The 21,244-nt window shown below is 38.9% G+C and overlaps 1 protein-coding gene across 1 annotated transcript in view; it reads left to right on the forward strand.

Annotated features, from left to right (window-relative positions):
• Tenm1 (teneurin transmembrane protein 1) overlaps positions 1–21,244 on the forward strand; it is an 836,340-nt gene that overhangs the window by 806,871 nt on the left and 8,225 nt on the right. Inside the window, exons 29-32 of the mRNA XM_057759068.1 lie at positions 309–544; positions 12,190–12,486; positions 18,753–19,140; positions 19,950–21,170. Of these exons, the coding sequence (XP_057615051.1) occupies positions 309–544; positions 12,190–12,486; positions 18,753–19,140; positions 19,950–21,170 (2,142 nt within the window). The remainder of the gene's footprint in view (positions 1–308; positions 545–12,189; positions 12,487–18,752; positions 19,141–19,949; positions 21,171–21,244) is intronic.

Consider the following 21,244-nt stretch of genomic DNA (forward strand, 5'->3'; position numbering starts at 1 on the left):
CTAACAACAAAACAGAAGCGACCAGCCTACAGAGTTGAGACAGCAGTCTTTCATCCTGCTCACAAGATATACCCCAGCCGTGAAAATAGCAAGACCCAAATTGGGAGAGAATGTTTTCAACTGCCAGAGTGGTGGTCTAGCCCAGAGTGCAGTTAGGCCCCCAGTGCCCCCATCTGCTCAGCCCTTCCCAAGTGTATCTTCTGAAGCTAAACTTCTCTTCTCTTCCTGCTGCTTCCCCTCCTCCTCCTTCAACTTGACACCTCCTCCTGCCCCCCTCCCCTCTCCCTCATTTGCTCCTCTGTCTACAGAAAATACTCAGAGTACTTATCGGGTGAGTCCAGATGGTTCTCTTCGTGTCACCTTTGCCAGTGGGATGGAGATCAGCCTCAGCTCAGAGCCTCACATTCTGGCAGGGGCTGTCAACCCCACTCTGGGCAAATGCAACATTTCCTTACCTGGAGAGCACAATGCAAACCTCATTGAGTGGAGGCAGAGAAAGGAGCAAAACAAAGGCAACGTTTCAGCTTTTGAGAGAAGACTGAGGGTAAGGCCTTCCCTTTTTAGCCAAGGGCAAGTTCGTGGGTTCCCTCAGAAAGTGAAGAGCCTCCCGAAACTGAAGTCTCACTTCCCCAAAGCTTTTCTGGGTGACTGGCTAGCTTATATGATATACTAATTCAAGAGAGAGTGCTAATGGCTGATAATGGTTCAGTATCCTTAAATGTGTATCCTAATAGCAGATTTCTTTGTCATTAGCCAGCTAAAGTGCTCTAATAGTAGCAATTTCAGGCACCAAAAAAGTCTGGCTGGAGAAATATGGTAAGTCAAGAAGCCCTTCGGTACCCATCGCAGCCTGCCCTGGAGATGCTCATTAGAATCCTCAAGTTGAGCCAGATTTCCAATTTTTGGGTAGAGAGAGAGAAGGATGTGAGACATAAGGCACCATTTAGACATAGGCAAGATGGGAGGGCAAAGTCGATGAATTATTTCGCTGTCATAAATACATCATTAGAGCCATAGGAACAAAGAACTAGGAGTGCGACTGAGCTGGAGGACTCAGACTATCTTGTCTGAGGGAACTGAAAGCTTTGGGGGTTTTCCAGTCTTTACCAAACACACAGTTCCTTAACAGTAAAACCAAGACCTCTACTAAAAGCACTGCCAGAAAGCATAGAAAGCCTGCAAACACCATAGCAGCCTCTCTGCATGTCCTTTCTTGAATGTTAACCAATGTTACAATGACGTGACCAGATTTCCAAAGACAGTAGCCTTCAGTGTCAGCATCAGGACAACTGCCAATCGGCAGGAAGTATTTGTTATTGAGGTCAAGCCTCAGAGCAACCGAATCCCACCCAACGTACAGAGAACACCTGCATTCTCTTCAGTCACTGTAAAAGAACTCTGGCGAATTGAATGCTGTAGAAACACAACCACCAATCATCGAGCTGCAGAGTGAAGCAGGCAAACCAACCAGTCATATGGCTTGGTACAGGAAAGAAAATCTACAAGTGTGCTTGCTTTTTAATCAGCTCTGCTGATGGCACATAGAAACAGTCTTTAGCAGTTTAGGTTTTTGTTGTTGTTGATTTTGTCTTTTTAGTAATAGCTACTGAAGCTATTTAGATGAACAAGTCCATTTGTATGTTTCAATTCTATTGATCAGCCTGTAACAGAACATTTGCCAGCTAAGCCACTGAATTGATAAGTGAATCCAGTCTAAATACTCAAAGTTCTAGATCTATATAAAAGTCAGCATTTATGTCTGAGTTATTCAAGAAATGGGGCAATCAGATGACTTGCCTTGATACCCAGGTTTTTTTTTCTTTTTAATTTTTTTATTTTAAATTTTGTTTCCATTTTACAGACTAACCATAGTTCCCCCTCCCTCCCCTCCTCCAGTTGCTCCCACCTCTCGCCAACCCATCCCCCATCCACTCCTGTGGGGTAGGGCCTCCTGTGGGGAGTCAGTAAAACCAGGCATATTAAGTTGAGGCAGAACCAAGCCCCTCCCCCCTGCATCAAGGCTGAGCCAGGCATCCCACCATAGGGAATGGGGTTCAAAAATTCAACTCCTGTATCAGGATAGATCCTGGTCCAACAGACCAAGCTACACAACTATCCCACATGCAGAGGGCCTAGTTTGGTCCCAGGCAGACTCCCTAGCTGTTGGTCTAGAGTTCATGAGCTCCCAGGAGCTCAGTTCCCCCTTGCTCATATAATCCCTCCTCCCTCTCTGTAACTGGACTCCCAGAGCTTAGCCTGGTGCTTGGCTGTGGAACTTCGCATCTGCTTCCATCAACTGGATGAACGTTCTATGATGACAGTTAGGGAATCATTTACACAATGGAGTACTACTCAGCTGTAAAAAGCAATGACATCATGAAATTTGAAGGCAAATGAATGGAACTAGAAAAAAATTCATCCTGAGTGGGGTGACCCAGACCCAGAAAGGCAAACACAGTATGTACTCATCCATAAGTGGATACTAGATGTAAAGCAAAGGATAACCAGACTATAACCCACAGCTCCAGAGAAGCTAGGTAACAAGGAGGACCCTAAGAGAGGCACATGGATTGCCCTGGGAAGAAGAAATAGACAAGATCTCCTGAGTAAACTGGGGTTGTGAGGAGGGGGTAGTGGCAAAGAGAAGGGAATAGGGGAGGAGAACAGAAGGGAACTGGGTGGTTGAGTTGAGGGAGGGACAGAGTGGGAGAGCAATGAAAGATACCTTGATAGAGGGAACAATTATGGGATTAGGGAGAAACTTGGCGCTAGGGAAATTCCCAGGAATCCACAAGGCTGAGCCCAACTAAGCCTCCTAACCATAGTGGAGAGTGTGCCTGAACTGGTCACCTCCTGTAATCAGATTGGTGGATAGCCAATTTGATGACTTGTTTAAAAATGTTGTTTAATTGCAGCAGCAGTGGCAATGATAGTGGGGTTTGGTGTTTTTGCATTTGTTTTTGAGACAGGGTCCCTTCCTGTATCTCAGACAGGGCTTCAAACTCATGATTCCCCTACCTCAACCTGAGTACTGCAATTAAAGGCATGGGCTACCCACCAGCTTATTTTTATTATGTAAAATGAAAATATAGTGCTATAATAAGGTAAGAAGTCTCTACAAATGGCTTATCATATTAATGATTGATCATAGAAAAATTGAGCTTTTAGTTCCTCTCCCAACTTATGGGCTCAATAAAATATTATGAACCAAATCAGAGAAAGTGTAATTTCGGGATTTTTTATTCTTTAGGATAACCCATTCTCTACTATGTGACCTTGGGATTTTCTAAGATGACCCACTCTTTGTTCTCTCCACCACATTCAGATAATAGAAAGAAAATATCAACTGTAATTTATACCTTATACCCCAATATTTTCTTACTTTTGAAAAACTAATATTATAAAACACTTAAGGTTCAGTGAATGCTAATCATAAACTGAGCCACATTCTATTCTGTGGTAGAGTTAAATGGATTTGAAGACTGGATTGGGAGTCCAACAAATTCCAGGCCTTTTTCCCTATGTAACTTCTAATGTACTCCCTGAGGTCTTGGAAATGAAGGATTGGGCCCTTATTGGCTAGGTGATGTGACTGTGCAGGTCCCTAGAAATCTAATAACAGTCTTTTACATAGATTTAGTGCCTCGCAGTTAACAAAATGCTTTCACAGCCAGAATTTCATTTGACCACCACAGCCATCAATTGTAGTTATTCCCAATTTACAGATAAAGACACCAAGGCCCAGAGAGGTCAAGTGATTTGCCCAAAGTCAAATAGCTATTAAGGCTCAGATCTAGAGCTAAAACACAGGTCTTCCCCTGGTGTGGCACTATTTCCACTGCATCATGCCATGCTGCCTTGTTCCTTAAAATAATTAATCTATAAATCATCGCCCCACTCAGTCCAGCCACCTTGGCAGAGCCTGCCTCCTCATTTCAATGCTGACAAAAGGAGACAAATAATCGACTCTAATGTACTGGCAAGTGTGGGTGGTTCAGGACAACTGGCTGGCCTCCAGGCAAAGAGAGCATGAAGGAGACAAAAGGAGGAGAAAAGCTGTTTATCTGGTTAATCCTGCCCTCCCCATTCACAGGACTTGCTGTGATGCTTCCTTGGTTTGCCCAGGTCAGACATAAAATGGAATGCCTAGTAGGATGAACGCCTTCCCAAAAGACAGGTGTAGAAGCAAACACTCTTTGCCCACTGACATTCTTCTATTTTGTTTTGTTTTTTGAGACAGGATTTCTCAGTAGCTATGGAGCCAGTCCTGGAACTCCTCTATAGAACAGGCTGACCTCGAACTCACAGAGATCTGCCTGCCTCTGTCTACCGAGTGCTAGGATTAAAGGCATGTGCCACCAGTGCCCGGCACCCGCTGATATTTAGTTCAGCGATAGTAACCCTTCACTTCTGATAGGTTTGCAAGGGGCCAGCTGATGACAATATCCTCTTTTTCTAACTAAATATGTAGTGACCCATTTGTAAGTATACCTGTAAAGAACAGGGGTCCCTGGTGCTCTCAGGTACCAGAATGTCACAACTGAATCATTTGTTTCTCTAGCCGAAGCTGCTGCTCCAGAACATGAACAGGTAGGATTACAAGAGAGGTGGAGATTGCACTTCACAAAGTCACAGGACATAGAAACCCTTGCCATGCTGTGAGCAATGGGACACCTCTGAAAAGTCACTCTCATAATTTGTAAATGTGCTTGGGTAGCAGCTCATAAAACACTAATTGCCCAGGCACAAAGTGACAGCTTCATTTAAAGGTCCATTTGGTAAAATGATGGACATCACATGTTCCAAACCCTACCCATCATAGTCCCAGACTTTCTAGCTGGAAAGAAAATCAGGGGAAACACACCCTTTTTTAAAGATGAAAACAAGAATTCTTTTCCTCCAATGATCAGTGGGGATTTTTTTTTTCATGCACACAAAGTCAAGGTGAGGGAAGCAAAGTGTTGGGAAACATGATATCGTGTGCAGCCTGCCCAGGCCAGGGATCTGTTAGCACTGCCATCCTTCACAGGTACCACTAAAGGAAATAAATCACATTAATATCCTGAAATTTCATGTATTTAAAAAGGTCTATTTCCCCAAACGTGAGTTGTGTCTGAAACATCTTCCTCATAAAGTGCTTTTGCATCCAACCCATGTATCTTCTCATCTGCTGTATCAATCTGTCCCCAGAAATACATTTCCCTGGACAATAGAGGAATTAGAGTACAGATAACAATGGAGCCAATTGCCAACGAATTGAACATTCACCAAAGCAAACTGCTTTAGGAGCTACAACCAGATTGCACCTAGCTGTGTCTGTGAATAATCATGCAATATGAGACTTCTCCCAGCATTGGATCCGAGAGTTCTTTATAAGATTTCATAGAGTGAGCAGCAAAGTCCTGGCACTACAGCCTCCTTTATTTTCTTTCTTTATTTTCTTTAAACAGGACTTAAAACCAAACTTATAAAATCCAATAGAATGATTATATATTGACAAACAAAATGAAGCAAAGCCTAACACCCTCACAAGAGATGTTTCCTCTATTTAAAGATAAGTGAAAAGGGCAGATGGGTGTGTGTGTGTGTGTGTGTGTGTGTGTGTGTGTGTGTGTGTGTGTGGTGTGTATTGTGCATGTGTATGTGTATGTGTAGATGAGAGATCAACAGATCAGCCTGTGGTGTTATTCTCAGAAGTCATCTACCTTGGTTTTTGAGACAGTCTCTCAATGGAACCCAGAGCTCGCCAGTTTGGCTAGGCTTGCTAGACAGCCAGCAGAAGGGAACTTCATGTCTCCATTTCCCCAGCCTTAAGATTGTAAGTGCATACTGCTTTTTACATGGGTGCTAAGGATCGAACTCAGGTCCTCATTCTTTTGCAGTAGGCAATTTACGACCCCATAGCCTCCAAAAATGTGGGGTTTTTTTATTCAGCATGTGAATATTCATATGTGGTCTAAAATTTTAAAGTGGAGAAAACTCTTGCTGAAACACTGATTTCCAAGCTGGCAAACAGTAGAGAACTGGAGACTAAGCCCAAAGCCTAGTAGAATTTACTTCTATCCTCAGAAACGACCTGACAGAGCCATAGCTGTAGGGTTGGTGTTCTCATTTCTCACTGTTTTAACTTCCTTCTCACCAGGTTTGGTGAAGACATTCATTTTGTGAAAAGTTATATAAGGAGCTGCTTAGAGATATATTAACCCACTTTAAAAATGTACCTGCAGTCTTCTGGGTTTCTGTCCCCCAGCTGCAAAGAGTAACCTGAAGACAGGAAATTTCAGACACCAAGACTGTCGGATGGCATTGTGTTGGGGAATGAGGAATTTCTTGGAATCTTCAAATCATAAAAACTACTGCTTCTTGGTCTTAAAAATTGCTATACTAAAATAAATAGCATGAAAGTATTGTTTCATATATGACTTCACCTATGTATAAGCATTAATGAGTTTCTTTAATTTTTAAAATGTGTTAGACTACACAGATGAACTAATCAACAAGAAAGTCCTTAAATAAGAACAAGTTAATATAGAGCAAAAGGCTAAATGATATGCTCAAGTTCAGGTGAGAAGAATAAAAAGATTGTGAGAAAGAACTGGCATGCTGTGATTTGGCAATTTCCTATCCCCAAATGAGGCATATATGCACTGTGCAGTCTCTTTTAGTAGTAGTAATATTACCACTAACTATAATGACAACAGCATTTGTGGGGGCCTCTCTAGGTATACCACCATATATTAACTAACTCACCTTTCATAAAATTTCATCAGGTGGGGCTTTAGTTATTTCCATTTTACAGATAAGAAACAGAGATTGCATGATTACTAAATGGTAGTGTCAGGATTTGAAGCCAGGAAGGCTGGCTCCATACATCTGAGCATCTCCTAAGTTCTCTTCGAGCACTAAAATTTTGTGGATGGACAAGACATAGAGACTATCTTGGGAATAAAAATGAAAAAAGGGGAAAAGAAAAGGGGAATTGTAAATGGCTATCCCAGGCTAGTGCTAATGCTGAAAATGTGCTGTTGCCATTTATAGACAACTCTAAAATGAAAGCAGACCTGAGTAACCTTTTGATTGTTAAACTGGAGATATCGGTAGAACATAAAATCTGTTGAATTAATGCACTGGTTGATCTTTAAAAGTCCAATACTAATTACCTTAAAACTAGTTAGAGTAGAATAGTGTGTGCTACTTTAAAATCAGCTGTGAATTTTCTGCGCATTCCTGTGACTTCATAAAAATGCAATGCGGTACACCTTCCAAGCGGCGATGCTGTTTGGCCTGTCTCTTATTCACCTTCTGTCTTCAGCAAAATTTAACAGGTAATTAGGTTGTATTATGACCTGAAATGTTAGTCTCCTTGACAGTCTTCTCTTCCTTGTAGAGGAAAAAAATAAATAAACTGTCATGATTGTAGCTCTGGGGTGTGTGTGTGTGTGTGTGTGTGTGTGTGTGTATGGTGAGTTAAAGCATAGATTTCTTTTTGTGTAGAGCACAGCTATTAAATATCTCCAGTTGTCCACAGATCAATCTAATATAGCATTATCCTACTATCTGAAAGCAGTTACATATGAAGAGTGGAGAGAAGGTTATCTCTTAACTAATTAAAACCCAAACTCTTAAGAAAAGTCAGAAAGTAGAGATAAAGGACAGTTGCCTCTGAAGTCCCCTCCTCCTGCCATTCAACACACTCCATACCCTTCCTAGGCACTTTCAGTTCTGCTGACAATGCTATGCACTGCTCACCAGAGTGCATTCTCCCTTTCCTCTCTGGCTCAACCGTAAACAAAAAGCGAGCCCCTCTCCTTAGTACAGTTGGGAAAAGAAGCCTGTATGGAAACCAGAGTGTGCATACAGCATATGCACATCTTCCTCTATCTAAAAAAATCAGCATGCCCATCTTTCTTTCTGCAAAATACTGTGCAGCAGTGACCAAATTTAAAGGTCTCACCCGGTGTACAACTGTCCAAAAGGTGTCCTTTATAACTTGGGACTATTCTCACACCCTCTTTTCCAAGAGAGGGATCACTATAGATTGTTTGGAAATACAATAGAAATAAGAATTGTTGGCCCACGCTTGGCTCAAGACCTGTTGTCATAGAGAAGAGCAAGCATGTGTATGAATATGGATTGTTCCAACCTTACCCATGACCAGAGCAGAGCAGTCAGTGGCAGTCAGCCTAGTTCTGATGCCCACTTTAGAGGCTGGCAGCACATAGGTACCCTGGCCAGAGGTTAAAGAAGGCTCACCTGAAAGCAATTACCTTGCAGCTCCCTTCTGTGTGGTTTCCACAGAGAATGAGTAGGGAAACCTATGGCACATTTTATTCCTTCATCCCTTTCAGCCCCTGCTGAATTTTATTTTAACTTCCAAGCCCAACTTTGAAAGTAGAGTTTCAGGAGCATTGCTATTGCAGCACTGGAATATCAGGGTGCATTATTCTGAAACAGAGCGGCACTGCTACAGAAATCCTGGCAGGCAGAGAAAAACATTAGACAGAGTCCTCCTCTGATTGACTTCATAGTGTATTTTCAACACTCGTGGCATCATAATGACTTGATTAAGAAATGTATTCTTGAGTAGTAAGCTTCATCTCTCAAACAAATAAAACCACAAATTTGGTTGAACTGAAAATCGCTTGCTACTTTGGCTCTTTAACTATCATTATAACATAAATTGTAATAGTTATGACTATCTCTGAGAGTCCGTGGGGATTTTGCAGCTGTTGTAAATAAATGGTATTACAGTTGAAGATATGCGACTATAAAACCACAGGAAAGGTAGTTGAAGAAAGAACACCTGGTTTCCTACAAGCTTCCAAGCCCTGAGTATCACAAGACAGGAACTATGTGCTTTTAGATGAACCCGGCAGGCTAGTGTATATTTTTGCAATACAACACTGTGCACATTTACTACAGACAGTTTAAAAAACTCTCAAGTCCCAAATCTGTCCCTATGGTAGTTGAGTTATACCTACTCTCAAAAACAAAGAGCACTTTTACAAAATAATTTAAGTATTACAAAACAATTTGGTTTTCTGATAGAATTCACAGCATGTAATGTTTGGATCCTTTTTGCAGAAGTTCAAAATTAAGGGCAAATATTATTAGCCTTGGCCAAGAGATTATGAAACTGAGACCAAAGCATGTTTTCAAAGACCAACTTCCACATTCTGGTAGAAAATTTGGCAAATATGAACAGATGATCCATGGAAGACACACAAGTGGTCATTAATTTTTTTAAAAAAGTTCAACCTCACGCTCATTACCAATTGAATAAATGCAAATTTGACAATAAAGTACTGTTCTCTCACTCTCCTATTTGGAAAATTTCACTACCAATGTTCCTAAGGACAGGATGAGATTGGCTCTATGAACCAAGTTATATGAATTTTGTGCTATCTTGTGCATAATTCAGTAATCTCTCAAATCACACCTAGAGTATTTTATCTGGAGTCATTTATTACAAAAAAATTGCTTATAAAGATATATGTTGTAGAAATATTTATTTACAAAAATATTCAATAAATCATAAGGTACAAGAAAAAATGGAAATAATAATGCTAATTTCCAACTATGGGAGAATGAAAACAAGCATTTATTATGTAGTAAAATATTATACAACCATTAAAAGCCATATTCCAAGAATACATATTAATGCTGGAATGATAGAAATAAAATATTAGATGAAAAAGGAGAACACAATGCTGTCATGCTAGTTACATGTATTTAAATGTATGAAAATTGTACCCCCAAAGAAAGAAAATGGGAGGAAACAGAGTAAAGTATTAATGGAAACTGTCAGATCATGATTTTCCCTACACATTTCTATATTTTCCAATGTAGGAAAACTTTGAAAATAAATTATCCCTTTATACTCAGAAAATATGGATGGAGCTGATAATATTTGAGAAACAAAATATATCAAGTTACTTGGAAAGGAAAGACACGATTCTAAGAATGGGCACTTGGTAGTCATTGAGGCTACTGAGATTAAAAACTCTATCTGAAGTTGAAACCTTTATTCTTGAGATACTATAAAAGTTTCATTTTCGGGTTTCAAGGGGGTGTGGTAACCAACTAAGATTATATCCCAGTGTTTATGTATCTGCTTATAAAATTTTTGTAGGGGCATAGTTCATAAATTTCACATAAAGGAATTCTTGACCAAAGTTAAATGTTAACATAGAACTGGAGAGATGGCTCAAAGGTTAAGAACATTTATTCCTCTTGCAGAGAACCTGAGATCAATTCTCAGCACTCATACGGTGGCTCACAGCCATTTAGAACTCTCAGGCGCTCATGTAGTTCATATTCATACACATAAAGTAAATAAATCTAAACAAAAGGTTTTAAAAATTAGCAAAGTTTAGTTGAATGAACTAATGGATTAGTTTAGTGCGATTGTATTTAATAGAATCAAGCGCTAATGTAGATTTTTGTTGTTTTACTTTTATTTTTTGCTCATATCTCACTAACCAGAAATTTAACAACCTGTATTGGGATCATGCTGACAATTCTTGCCCATATAAATGTTTTACACCAAGATGAAACTACCTTGTCATTTCATGGGCCTAATTAGAGTAAGAGAAGTGATCATTGTATTATGTATTTTTAAAATAGTGATTACTGTTGTTCTACAGTTTCCTAAGAGCCTGTATAGGTGAAGTCACTTATATTTTTAGCAAAACTCTGGTATATAAAGTGATAATATTCCTCCCATTTCACAGATACTAAAATTAAGAATCAGGTGGGAAACAACGCCTGGTATGCAGACCACTAACTAATTGGTTCATTCTTTTCAATACTTCTCAAACTCTTTCCTTTCTTGTTCTTCCCTTCAATTCTTCCAGATACACTAGGACCTTCTCTACCCAAATCACAGCATTACCTATGAAAATTGGGTGACGAGTATATATGACTCAACCATTTTTCAATTTCATGTGTTAAATTAGTTCAAAATAATGTTATCTTTATAATGAGGCAAAACACCTTCAAAAACTCAAAGTTAATCACACAAACTAAATAAAATTAAGTCTTTTTTTTTTTTAAAAAAAAAAAAGTTCTTTCCCCAAGTTCTACCCACCTTTCTTTGAGAGTTCGGTTTTCTTCATGAACTCAACTCTCTTAATGATTAAAACCAAGAACACTTTCTCTGGGAACACACACAAAATAAGTTTCAGTGCTGTGCTTTCTGAATGATTGTGCCACAATCAGGAAGTCATAGCAGAAGTTATGCTGGGTCTGCCAAGCACTGACATTCCTAGATGAAAACTGGAAATATGGGTCACTCGTCTAGTTGCTTTGAAAAGCCACCAAGTGGTTTTGCTTAACTTTAATTGTTTTAGTAAGCCATTTCATTGCCTGGATCACTCAGTTAGGCCTAGCTGGATTTCATCGAAGCCAGGCATCACTGAGTTTTGTCATTGATAAACTCGTAGTCAGGGTCCCTTGAATGGAGTTCACTTTAGTCAACTGTAAGGTTTCAAGGTGCTTGCAGAGAATACTAGCAATAGCCTGTGGCCCGAATTAAGGCAAACTGAAGTTGTTTTTGAACTTGAAGTCAAATTTATCTTCTTTCTTTAACCAGAAAGTGATATTACACTTGCTATCAATGCCACCATGTTTACCTGCCAGCCTCATGTGAAAATGTGGTTGTGTGTGGTTCCCTCTCTCACTAGATACTCTCTTCCATTATGATGTAAAGTTCACTGAGTCCTGATATACAGGGAAATCTAAAGCAGTAAATCCTTCATAAATCGAATGGACCTCATTGTATTCTTTTTTGTTGAATTGTAAATCAAGCCACTGGATTCATTACAAAGTAACCAACCCAGGAAATCCCATTCTAACTCATAGAAAATAAGATCGTGTCGTTATTGAAAACTAGTGGCTCATTTGAGTCTTTAGTTGGAGAAAAACAGTCCTCAGCCATATGATGAAGGTCAAGATTTTATCATTTTCAGGCACTTTCCCAGGAGATAAAGCATAGCATTGTCCTTCCATAGCTGGTACATGCTGGTGAAAAAATAAAGATAACTGTGAGATGAAGAATATGAAACAATTCAGAGTCAGAGGTGGGGGGTCTCCATCACCAGAGAATTCAGAAAAGCTTCATGATTCTCGACGCACTAGATTAAAAAGCAAGGCAGTACATAAACTGTATTTCATCTTTTTTTTTTGTAGGCCCATAACAGAAACCTACTCTCCATAGATTTTGATCATATGACCCGCACAGGAAAGATCTATGACGACCATCGAAAATTTACCCTTCGAATTCTTTATGACCAAACTGGAAGACCTATTCTGTGGTCTCCTGTAAGCAGATATAATGAAGTGAACATCACATATTCACCTTCGGGATTGGTCACATTTATTCAAAGAGGAACCTGGAACGAAAAGATGGAATATGACCAGAGTGGAAAAATAATCTCAAGAACTTGGGCTGATGGAAAAATTTGGAGCTATACCTACTTAGAAAAAGTAAGTATGTGGAAGGGAAATGAATAAGAATATTGAAGGCAGCCCTAAGTACCCAATTTTATGAGAACCTTTTCAGGAGAAAAGTCTGTATTCTCATTGTATAAATAACAAAAATCCACTGTGAGCCTGTAAGGATGGGCTGTTTTTCAACTGAAAACATCCCCATCCCCACCCTCAGCCAAGTACTTTTTCAAACTGACGTCAGGATAATGGCTTAGCTTTCTACTCATTTGAACATATTTGTTCATTCCACTGAAAAGGTATCTGTATTATTATGAAAGCTCATACTGAGAGAAAATAGCTAGTCAATTCCAGCACTCTGTGTTAATGTATCTCTGCTCTGGTAAAAGGCCTCTTACCCAACAAATAAGAAATTCCTTTTGTGTGTGTGAGTGTGTAGCCAGTGAAATTTTTGTTGTATACATTTGGGGGCTAATTCTCAAAAGTCATTAACCTGAGGGAGCAGTGGCAGAAAGTACTAATTGGTAATAGTCTTTTGTGTGCTAAGCCTTCAACAGCATCCATAATGGGAGCTTGTGCCCTCTGTCTGGAAGAAAAAGGATTATAATCCCACCACACGAAACGTTGGTGAAACACTAGCCCCTACACAGCAGAATAGTTTCTCCTCACATCATTACCAGTAGACAATAAGAACAATTAACCTTGATCTGCCATTGCCATATCTGATCTCCTCCTGAAATATGAAGTCTTTTCCTCCAGATTCAGTCATTTCAACTGAATTTATCATTCCTGAATTCATTCCTAGGAAAAGTAAAGGCTATTTTCCCCCAGCAAAATTCAAAGGCAACCAATTGCAAGATTACCCACAGGGTCTCTTAGAGGTATCACGAGAGCTTATAGCACATGTGGCAGAAAGAGAACAATCTGTGGGCTTCTGATATAACCCCAAAGTTTGGTTCTCAATAGGCGCTCGTGCCTGTGGCTCCATATCATCGTCCAGTTAGTGTACTACATCCTAGAGTCAGTTGCTGAAGAACTCCCCATGTCAGGACAAAGCAAAGTTTGCTTAGGAGCAAAAGTAAGAGGTGATAGTCCTCTGCCTTTTCTATACTCCCTGGGTCCTTCCCTTCTGGGAAAGCTTTTGGGATGTGTAATCTGTATCCTACACAGGGGAAATCTGTGTCTCACAGAGCAAATCTTTCTTCTTTTGAATCTCAACAAAGAATGACTTGGAAAATCCTGTGGCTAAAGTCTACAGTATCTAAAGCAATCAAACGTTAATTGAATTCAAATATTTGGTAGCATCTATACGTAGTCAAAACATTTGATAAGGCATCATTTATTGCTAACTTTGCTACATATGTACATTTTAAGAGATATATATTTTAAGACCTGCATATTAAAATATGATGCCCCTGACTCAACAGTCCTCCTTGCACAGCTCCTCCGTGTGACTTGAGAGGTAGCCAGTAGGCCTTAGGGCATCCAGGGGGTTATTGCCTCAAGAGGGCCAGAATAAGCAAATTGCCTGAAGACAGTAACATCTAGACCTCCTAAGACTCTTCCTGTGATGCTGTCTATATAATAAGAAAAATATCTATTGAAAACTTAAAATTCCGTCCCACGTGCAGTTTTCTCTGATAGCAGTGAGGAGATATGGTCTCTCTTTCTCAAAGTAACTGTTTATTTCATCCAATTTCCTTCTGGAATCACACAAAACAAACTTCATATCAGTTCTCTTCCTATAAGATAAAATATTTAGTGGGCAACGGTTCCGTCAAGTGAAACAACAGAAAAGCACAGCGTGGGAGTATGTCCCTATATTCCCAGCTCTAACGAGGGAGAGCTCAAAGGCTTCACAAATTGAAGGCCCCTGTGTGACCCTTTCTCAGAAATACGCAAAAAGGGAGAAGAAAACCCGGATATATTCCTCATCTAGAATAATGTTAAGAGAAACTTCAATGATTTACTGACCAGTGAAACAAGTCAAGTCATTTGGCCTTTTAGTTATTGCGCCTTTTTTTCATGTGTAATTTATTCTTTAAATAGAAGACTCACCACTTGTTTAAGCAATTATAGTGTACAAAAGTTCAAACCTACAAAATACATAATAATGGAATGCTTTCTTACTTACAAAATGGCTGCATTAATAAGATTTCTAATATCATCCATATTCTTGCCTTAATTTCCTAATTCATACTGAAATTGATTTTAGTATATTATTATCACCAGTGATAAGCAACTAATTCACTGAATAAATGCACGGCTTAAATGAAATAATGTAATACAAAGCACAAAGATAGATAATTGAAAATAACTAGGGCTTGCTTCAACTTGATGGTAAATCAAAATAGGAACAAACAAAAGGAAAAGAGAAAAGGAATCAAATAAAAGAATCTGAAATTTTTTATTCACAGGAAACTAAAGAAAGATGGTTGGATTTTATGTACTTTTTCAGGAGCTTGCTGTTCTGGGACTCCTTTTGGTCTTTCTAATCCTGTAGTTTAACGTGGACTTTGCTACCACATTCGTTCAAGGAGACAGGAGAAGGGCAGGGATGAAGGTATTACTTCTTGTAGTACATAGTAAGAATGATCAAAATTTAAAATCTCTTTTCTTTACTCCCAAATACTCTGGCATTATGTCTGCAAGGTCTCTTGCCATGCTGACACCATGATTTATTGAAAATCAGAATTATACTTTTTTACCTTAGCACGAAATAATGTTGTAAAAACTCGTTTGACTTTCTCTAGAGTAGGTGAAAGTTAAACATCATTTTGTGAACAATGCTTTATACTCATTAGGAGAAAAATAATTATTTGGCTAAGGGTTGTGGTTGCTTAAATAGTCTCTTCTCTATTAAGAAAATCAATTATTATTTCTTAGTTTTTCTGCATGTAGTCATTAATTTTCTGCCTGGATTTATGACACTTCTCTAAGTTAATTATATTTTGAAGACCGGTGCAGCTAAGTTTGTATTATATCTAATGTAAATCTTTCAATTTCCTAAAAATCATTCTTACAAGCTCCATTTTTAAAATGCACTTAAATATATTTTATAATCATTTAATAAGATGGTTTAGTTTTGCACATTTACCCAAAATTGCCTATTCGGGGTTGTTTTCAACGCCTCACTGCAGAGACAGAGCACAGTCTTGGGCTTGCCTTCCGAAGTAGCCCCACACTGCCATCTGGTGGTTTTGTGAATACTATACCTTTTCAAATTTCTACTTTCATTTCTAGTCTTTTTCAAATACGTTTACAGTCATGATTGCTCTCCTTTATTTTCTTTCACAAAAGTTTCTTTTATGGTATAATAATACATTAAAAAGCAAAAACCTCCCACTCTATTATTTGGACTAATAAGAAATGGCTTTTTATCCGGCAGTAGCACAGTGGACATTGGATAGACTCATAAGCATTGTTTTGGAACAAACTGATAAGAATATCAATCCAAAGTGGGAAAAAAGCAGCCAAATAGAGCTAAACGGTATTGTGACAACAAAACAATTGCATTCAGGGGATTGCTAATCATGTCTTCCATGGTTTTGGTTTTTTTTTGTTGTTGTTTTTTGTTTTTTTTGTTTGGTTTTTTTTTTTTATCATTAGCAGGAAGTTTTAAAGCAGACTTTGGAGGGTGGGGGCTTTGGAGGCAACTCAGAATCAGTACCATAGAGGTCAGAGCTCAGGCACTAGTTTGCTATAGACTAGAGGAAACAAACAGGGAAAAGAGTACAATTACAACATAATGTAAATTTTTGGCAAAGCTAGCACAATGGCTGGAACAGGCAGGATGGTACAGGATAATGTGTGGCAGCCATATGGTGATTGTCCCTGGCCCACACCACAAGTGACAGATGTCATCTGTTCTTGGAAAACTGACAAAAGAGAGTGGAATGGAGCTGGAAAATCAGACTTTCGGAGTGGAAATAATACAAAGGTATTTTCACCAATTATTGCATCTACCCACCCACATCAATGTTCTACCACCTGCTGTTCCATTCATAGGAACAATTCCTACTAGTTCTATGGAGTTTGCATTGATGGGAGAGAGCGGGCCTCTCTTCATGTCCTCGGGCCTGCATAGGATCATGCCTTTTATTCAGAGGTTTCGCAGATCACAATGGTAGAGCTACAAGGTGTGGCAAGCTGCAAAGGTTCCATTTGACAGGGTTTGTGCATCTATTTCTGAATCTCCAGGCATAACGTTGGTAGAAAAGAAACAATGACTAAATGAACAAATAAGCACTGACTTCATGGCATTGACATGCAACTGAAAAATCAATAATTTTCAGGAGTATAGGAGGGATGTGCCATTGCATAACACACATATAATATTGCATCATGATTCTGCCACTTTGAAAATTCAAGTTGCCTGTGCTTACATAATTAAGATTCAAAATTATTCGTGTGATATTCATGTAGAAAATGAAAAGATGCCTATTGTTTTCATAACATCAAGTTCAGAAGTTGAACTTAATAGTTTGTTTGGTAAGGTAATTCTCAAAAGAGTTAAGCTCCCTTAAAAAATTATATTAGAGTGCCTGGGGTGGATAAATTTTATTTTCATCAAAAGACAAAAATTAAAGCACTGAGGATGCAGCACAGTATATAAAAGTGTTTGCTACACAGGCATAAGGATTTGAGCTCAAATCCCCAGCAGACACATAAAGAGCTAGGCATGCATAGCTTCACACTTGCCCGTAATTCCAATGCTGCGGGGAACAGAGACAGGAGGGTTGTTGGGGCTTACTGACCACCAGGATAGCTCCAGATTCATTGAAAGACAATTTCTCAGAAGAATAAAACAGAAGGTTAGAGAACAGAATACCCAACATTCCTCTCTGGCCCGTACAAGTGCATATACAGATGTATATGCCCACATACATACATGCACACGCACCACACATATGCAAATGAAATAAATTCTTTTAAAAATGAATTTTAACTGACAGTGAACTAGAATCTTCTCTCAAATAGTGCTTTTGTATTTTTTTTTTATAAATTGATACTGATTTTCTTATTCTCTGGTCCTGGGGACTCAATTTACAACCTCATACACGCTAGGCATGTATCAGTGAGCTATATTCTCAAGCTTTTCAAAGGCGCTTATTTTGAGACAGTCTTTCTAAGTAGCTTAGGCTGGCCTTAAACTCACTCTGTATACCAGGGAAGTCTTGACTTTGTGACCCTTCTGCCCTCTGCCTCTTGAGTAACCTGGATTACAGGCCTGTGCCATCAGGCCTGGCTTATGTTTCTATTTAAAAATTATAAAAATATCAACCAATATTTATTAATATTTATATTTCTTATATTTAATGTATTATACTATGACAAATAAGTGATCATAAATTACAAATCTATTGTGTGTTGGAGGTATATAACCAGAGAATTCTTCACTTTTAGTGCATCACTCCTTTAATATTAAAACATGAATCAGATTGAAACATGAAGAATTAAAGTATATATTTAAAAACATGTATAAGAATATTCAATGTGCATTTTTTTCAGGAAGACATGGACTATATAAAATCAACACATTTAGGTGGCTCAAAGTTAATACATGATACACCCTATCCATGCTTTACCTCCCCCTAATCCATCTCTACATAGAAGTAGCAGTGACCTTTCTCACATATCAACCTGTTTCTCCCACCTCCTTAAGTATGTGCTTCCACTTTCTTCAAGCTTTACAGTGGCTCCCCTACTGCAAACAGGCTTAAGTACAAATGCCTATAACCTCACAGCCTATTCTAGATTCAGCTGCATTTTTTACCATTCGCTGCCACTACCCACAAACCACACATGTTCTAGCCACACAAAATTCCTCTCATTCTATAGGAAAATGACCATTTTCATCGGCTTCCTTAATCCTCAGCCTCCTCCTAACAAAGGAGGGGCTTTGCCAGAAGTCCTCTGTCCGTCAGCATGATACATCTCCCTGTCTTTGCCTGGCTAGGCTCTAGTCATCATTTATGTCTCATCTCGACTGTTCTGTCCCCAAGAAGTTTACTCTGGCCTCATAAGTCTGGGATAATTCTTCCACCTCTACTTTCCAGAAATACTTTGTATATGCTCTGTCTTAATTCATTTCATATTATATACTATAATTGCTTGGGTACTGCAAATCCCATGAAAGGAAACACCATTTTTGTGTTACTACTGAATCCACCCGGATCTGCCACAATCCCTGGTACACAGTAATCGCTAGATAAATTTATGTTAAATGGATGAGCATGTGTTTCTTTTAATCTCTTCAACATTAGTTTTATAAATGATAGTATTTTGGTTTTGTCTCGTTTCAGTCTGTGATGCTTCTCTTACACAGTCAGCGGCGTTACATCTTTGAGTATGACCAATCAGATTGTCTACTGTCTGTCACCATGCCTAGCATGGTGCGCCACAGTTTACAAACCATGCTTTCAGTGGGCTACTACCGTAACATCTACACTCCGCCAGACAGCAGCACTTCTTTGATCCAAGACTACAGTCGAGATGGCCGACTGCTACAGACTCTGCATCTAGGGACTGGGCGCAGAGTTTTGTACAAGTACACAAAGCAAGCAAGACTGTCTGAGATTCTCTATGACACCACTCAGGTCACACTGACGTATGAAGAGTCTTCTGGAGTGATTAAGACAATACACCTGATGCATGATGGGTTCATCTGCACAATCAGATACAGGCAAACAGGTTTGTTATGAAAGGGGGTGGCATTATATACTGTCATTCATATTCTTTTATAATTTTTATGGTCACATTCATAAAAAGAAATGTTAACCTCTGTGTTTGACTGAACAAGTTTCTGTTTACTTCTCATACTGTCTTCCACTAAATTTAAAATGCGTTACAGCTACCTGAAAGCTGATTCGTTAATAGCATATATTGTATGTCTGTCTCTCTCAGTTTTCAAAACAATTGCAACTTCAGTACTTATCTTAACCCTGTACTTGTTTATATCTACCCCTGCATCTTCCCAAAGATCTATGTACAAGACATTAAGGTCAGAAACTAGCTCAAGCCCAGGGTAACCTCCATAAGCCTCAGTTGATGACAAAAGTCAGAAATCTAGAATTTATTTCAGCCTTTGGATTCATAACATGTCCAAAGCCAGACAGTTACATTCAAGAAACCTGAAAACCTGACCAGCTGACTTTGTAGAAAAGGTTAAATAAAACAAACACATTTTTCCAATGATGATAGCAAGAAAGTCTTACATAATATCAGTTTTTCCCTCTGGGCTACTGGATGGGATATTACTTCAATAGTCTCTATAATTAAATTGTTTTGTAATTATGTTATACAATATTTTCAATGTCTAGTGACTAAATGCACACATAAATACACACACACATACATATGCTCAGGCATCAGACATCAGAGACAAATTTATAAAAGGATATAATTTTGAATATAAAAGTATCAGTACTTAATCAAAAAAAATCTGTGATTGTTTCTGTTTATCAGATGGCTCCTTTCTCTTTTTATTTTTGTTCTTCCAGGACCTCTTATTGGACGTCAGATTTTCCGATTCAGTGAAGAAGGTCTTGTGAATGCACGATTTGACTACAGTTACAACAACTTCCGTGTCACCAGCATGCAAGCTGTGATCAATGAGACCCCTTTGCCCATAGATCTATACCGATACGTTGATGTTTCTGGTAGAACAGAACAGTTTGGAAAATTCAGTGTAATTAACTATGATTTAAATCAGGTTATAACTACTACAGTAATGAAGCACACCAAGATCTTCAATGCCAATGGACAAGTCATTGAAGTCCAATATGAGATCCTAAAGGCAATTGCCTACTGGATGACTATTCAGTATGATACTATGGGCCGGATGGTCATATGTGATATAAGGGTAGGAGTAGATGCCAATATCACAAGGTACTTCTATGAATATGATGCTGACGGGCAACTTCAAACTGTTTCTGTGAATGACAGAACCCAGTGGCGTTATAGTTATGATCTGAATGGAAACATCAATCTCTTGAGCCATGGGAATAGTGCTCGTCTTACACCTCTCCGATATGATCTCCGAGACCGCATTACTAGACTAGGAGAAATTCAGTATAAAATGGATGAAGATGGTTTTCTGAGACAGAGAGGAAATGATATATTTGAGTATAATTCTAATGGTCTGCTGCAGAAAGCCTACAATAAGGTTTCAGGCTGGACTGTACAGTATTACTATGATGGGCTTGGGCGACGTGTTGCCAGTAAGTCTAGCCTAGGAGAGCATCTCCAATTCTTTTATGCAGACCTTGCCAACCCTATAAGAGTCACTCATCTGTACAACCACACAAGCTCAGAGATTACATCTCTTTATTATGATCTCCAAGGTCACCTTATTGCCATGGAGTTAAGTAGTGGGGAAGAATATTATGTAGCCTGTGATAATACAGGCACTCCACTAGCTGTGTTCAGCAGCCGGGGTCAGGTCATAAAGGAGATTCTGTATACACCTTATGGTGACATCTACCACGATACTTACCCTGACTTTCAAGTCATAATCGGTTTTCATGGAGGACTCTATGATTTTCTTACGAAATTAGTGCATCTAGGGCAAAGGGATTATGATGTCGTTGCTGGCAGATGGACCACACCTAATCATCACATATGGAAGCACTTGAACCTTCATCCCAAACCATTCAACCTCTACTCCTTTGAGAATAACTATCCAGTTGGCAAAATTCAAGATGTCGCAAAGTATACCACAGGTATTAAGTTGAATACAATTAAACTGAACTTGAACTAACTTACTGCTGGCCATCTTATTACATAATGTCAATGC

This window comes from Chionomys nivalis, chromosome X, assembly GCF_950005125.1.
Source record: "Chionomys nivalis chromosome X, mChiNiv1.1, whole genome shotgun sequence".
NCBI classification, from domain to species: domain Eukaryota; kingdom Metazoa; phylum Chordata; class Mammalia; order Rodentia; family Cricetidae; genus Chionomys; species Chionomys nivalis.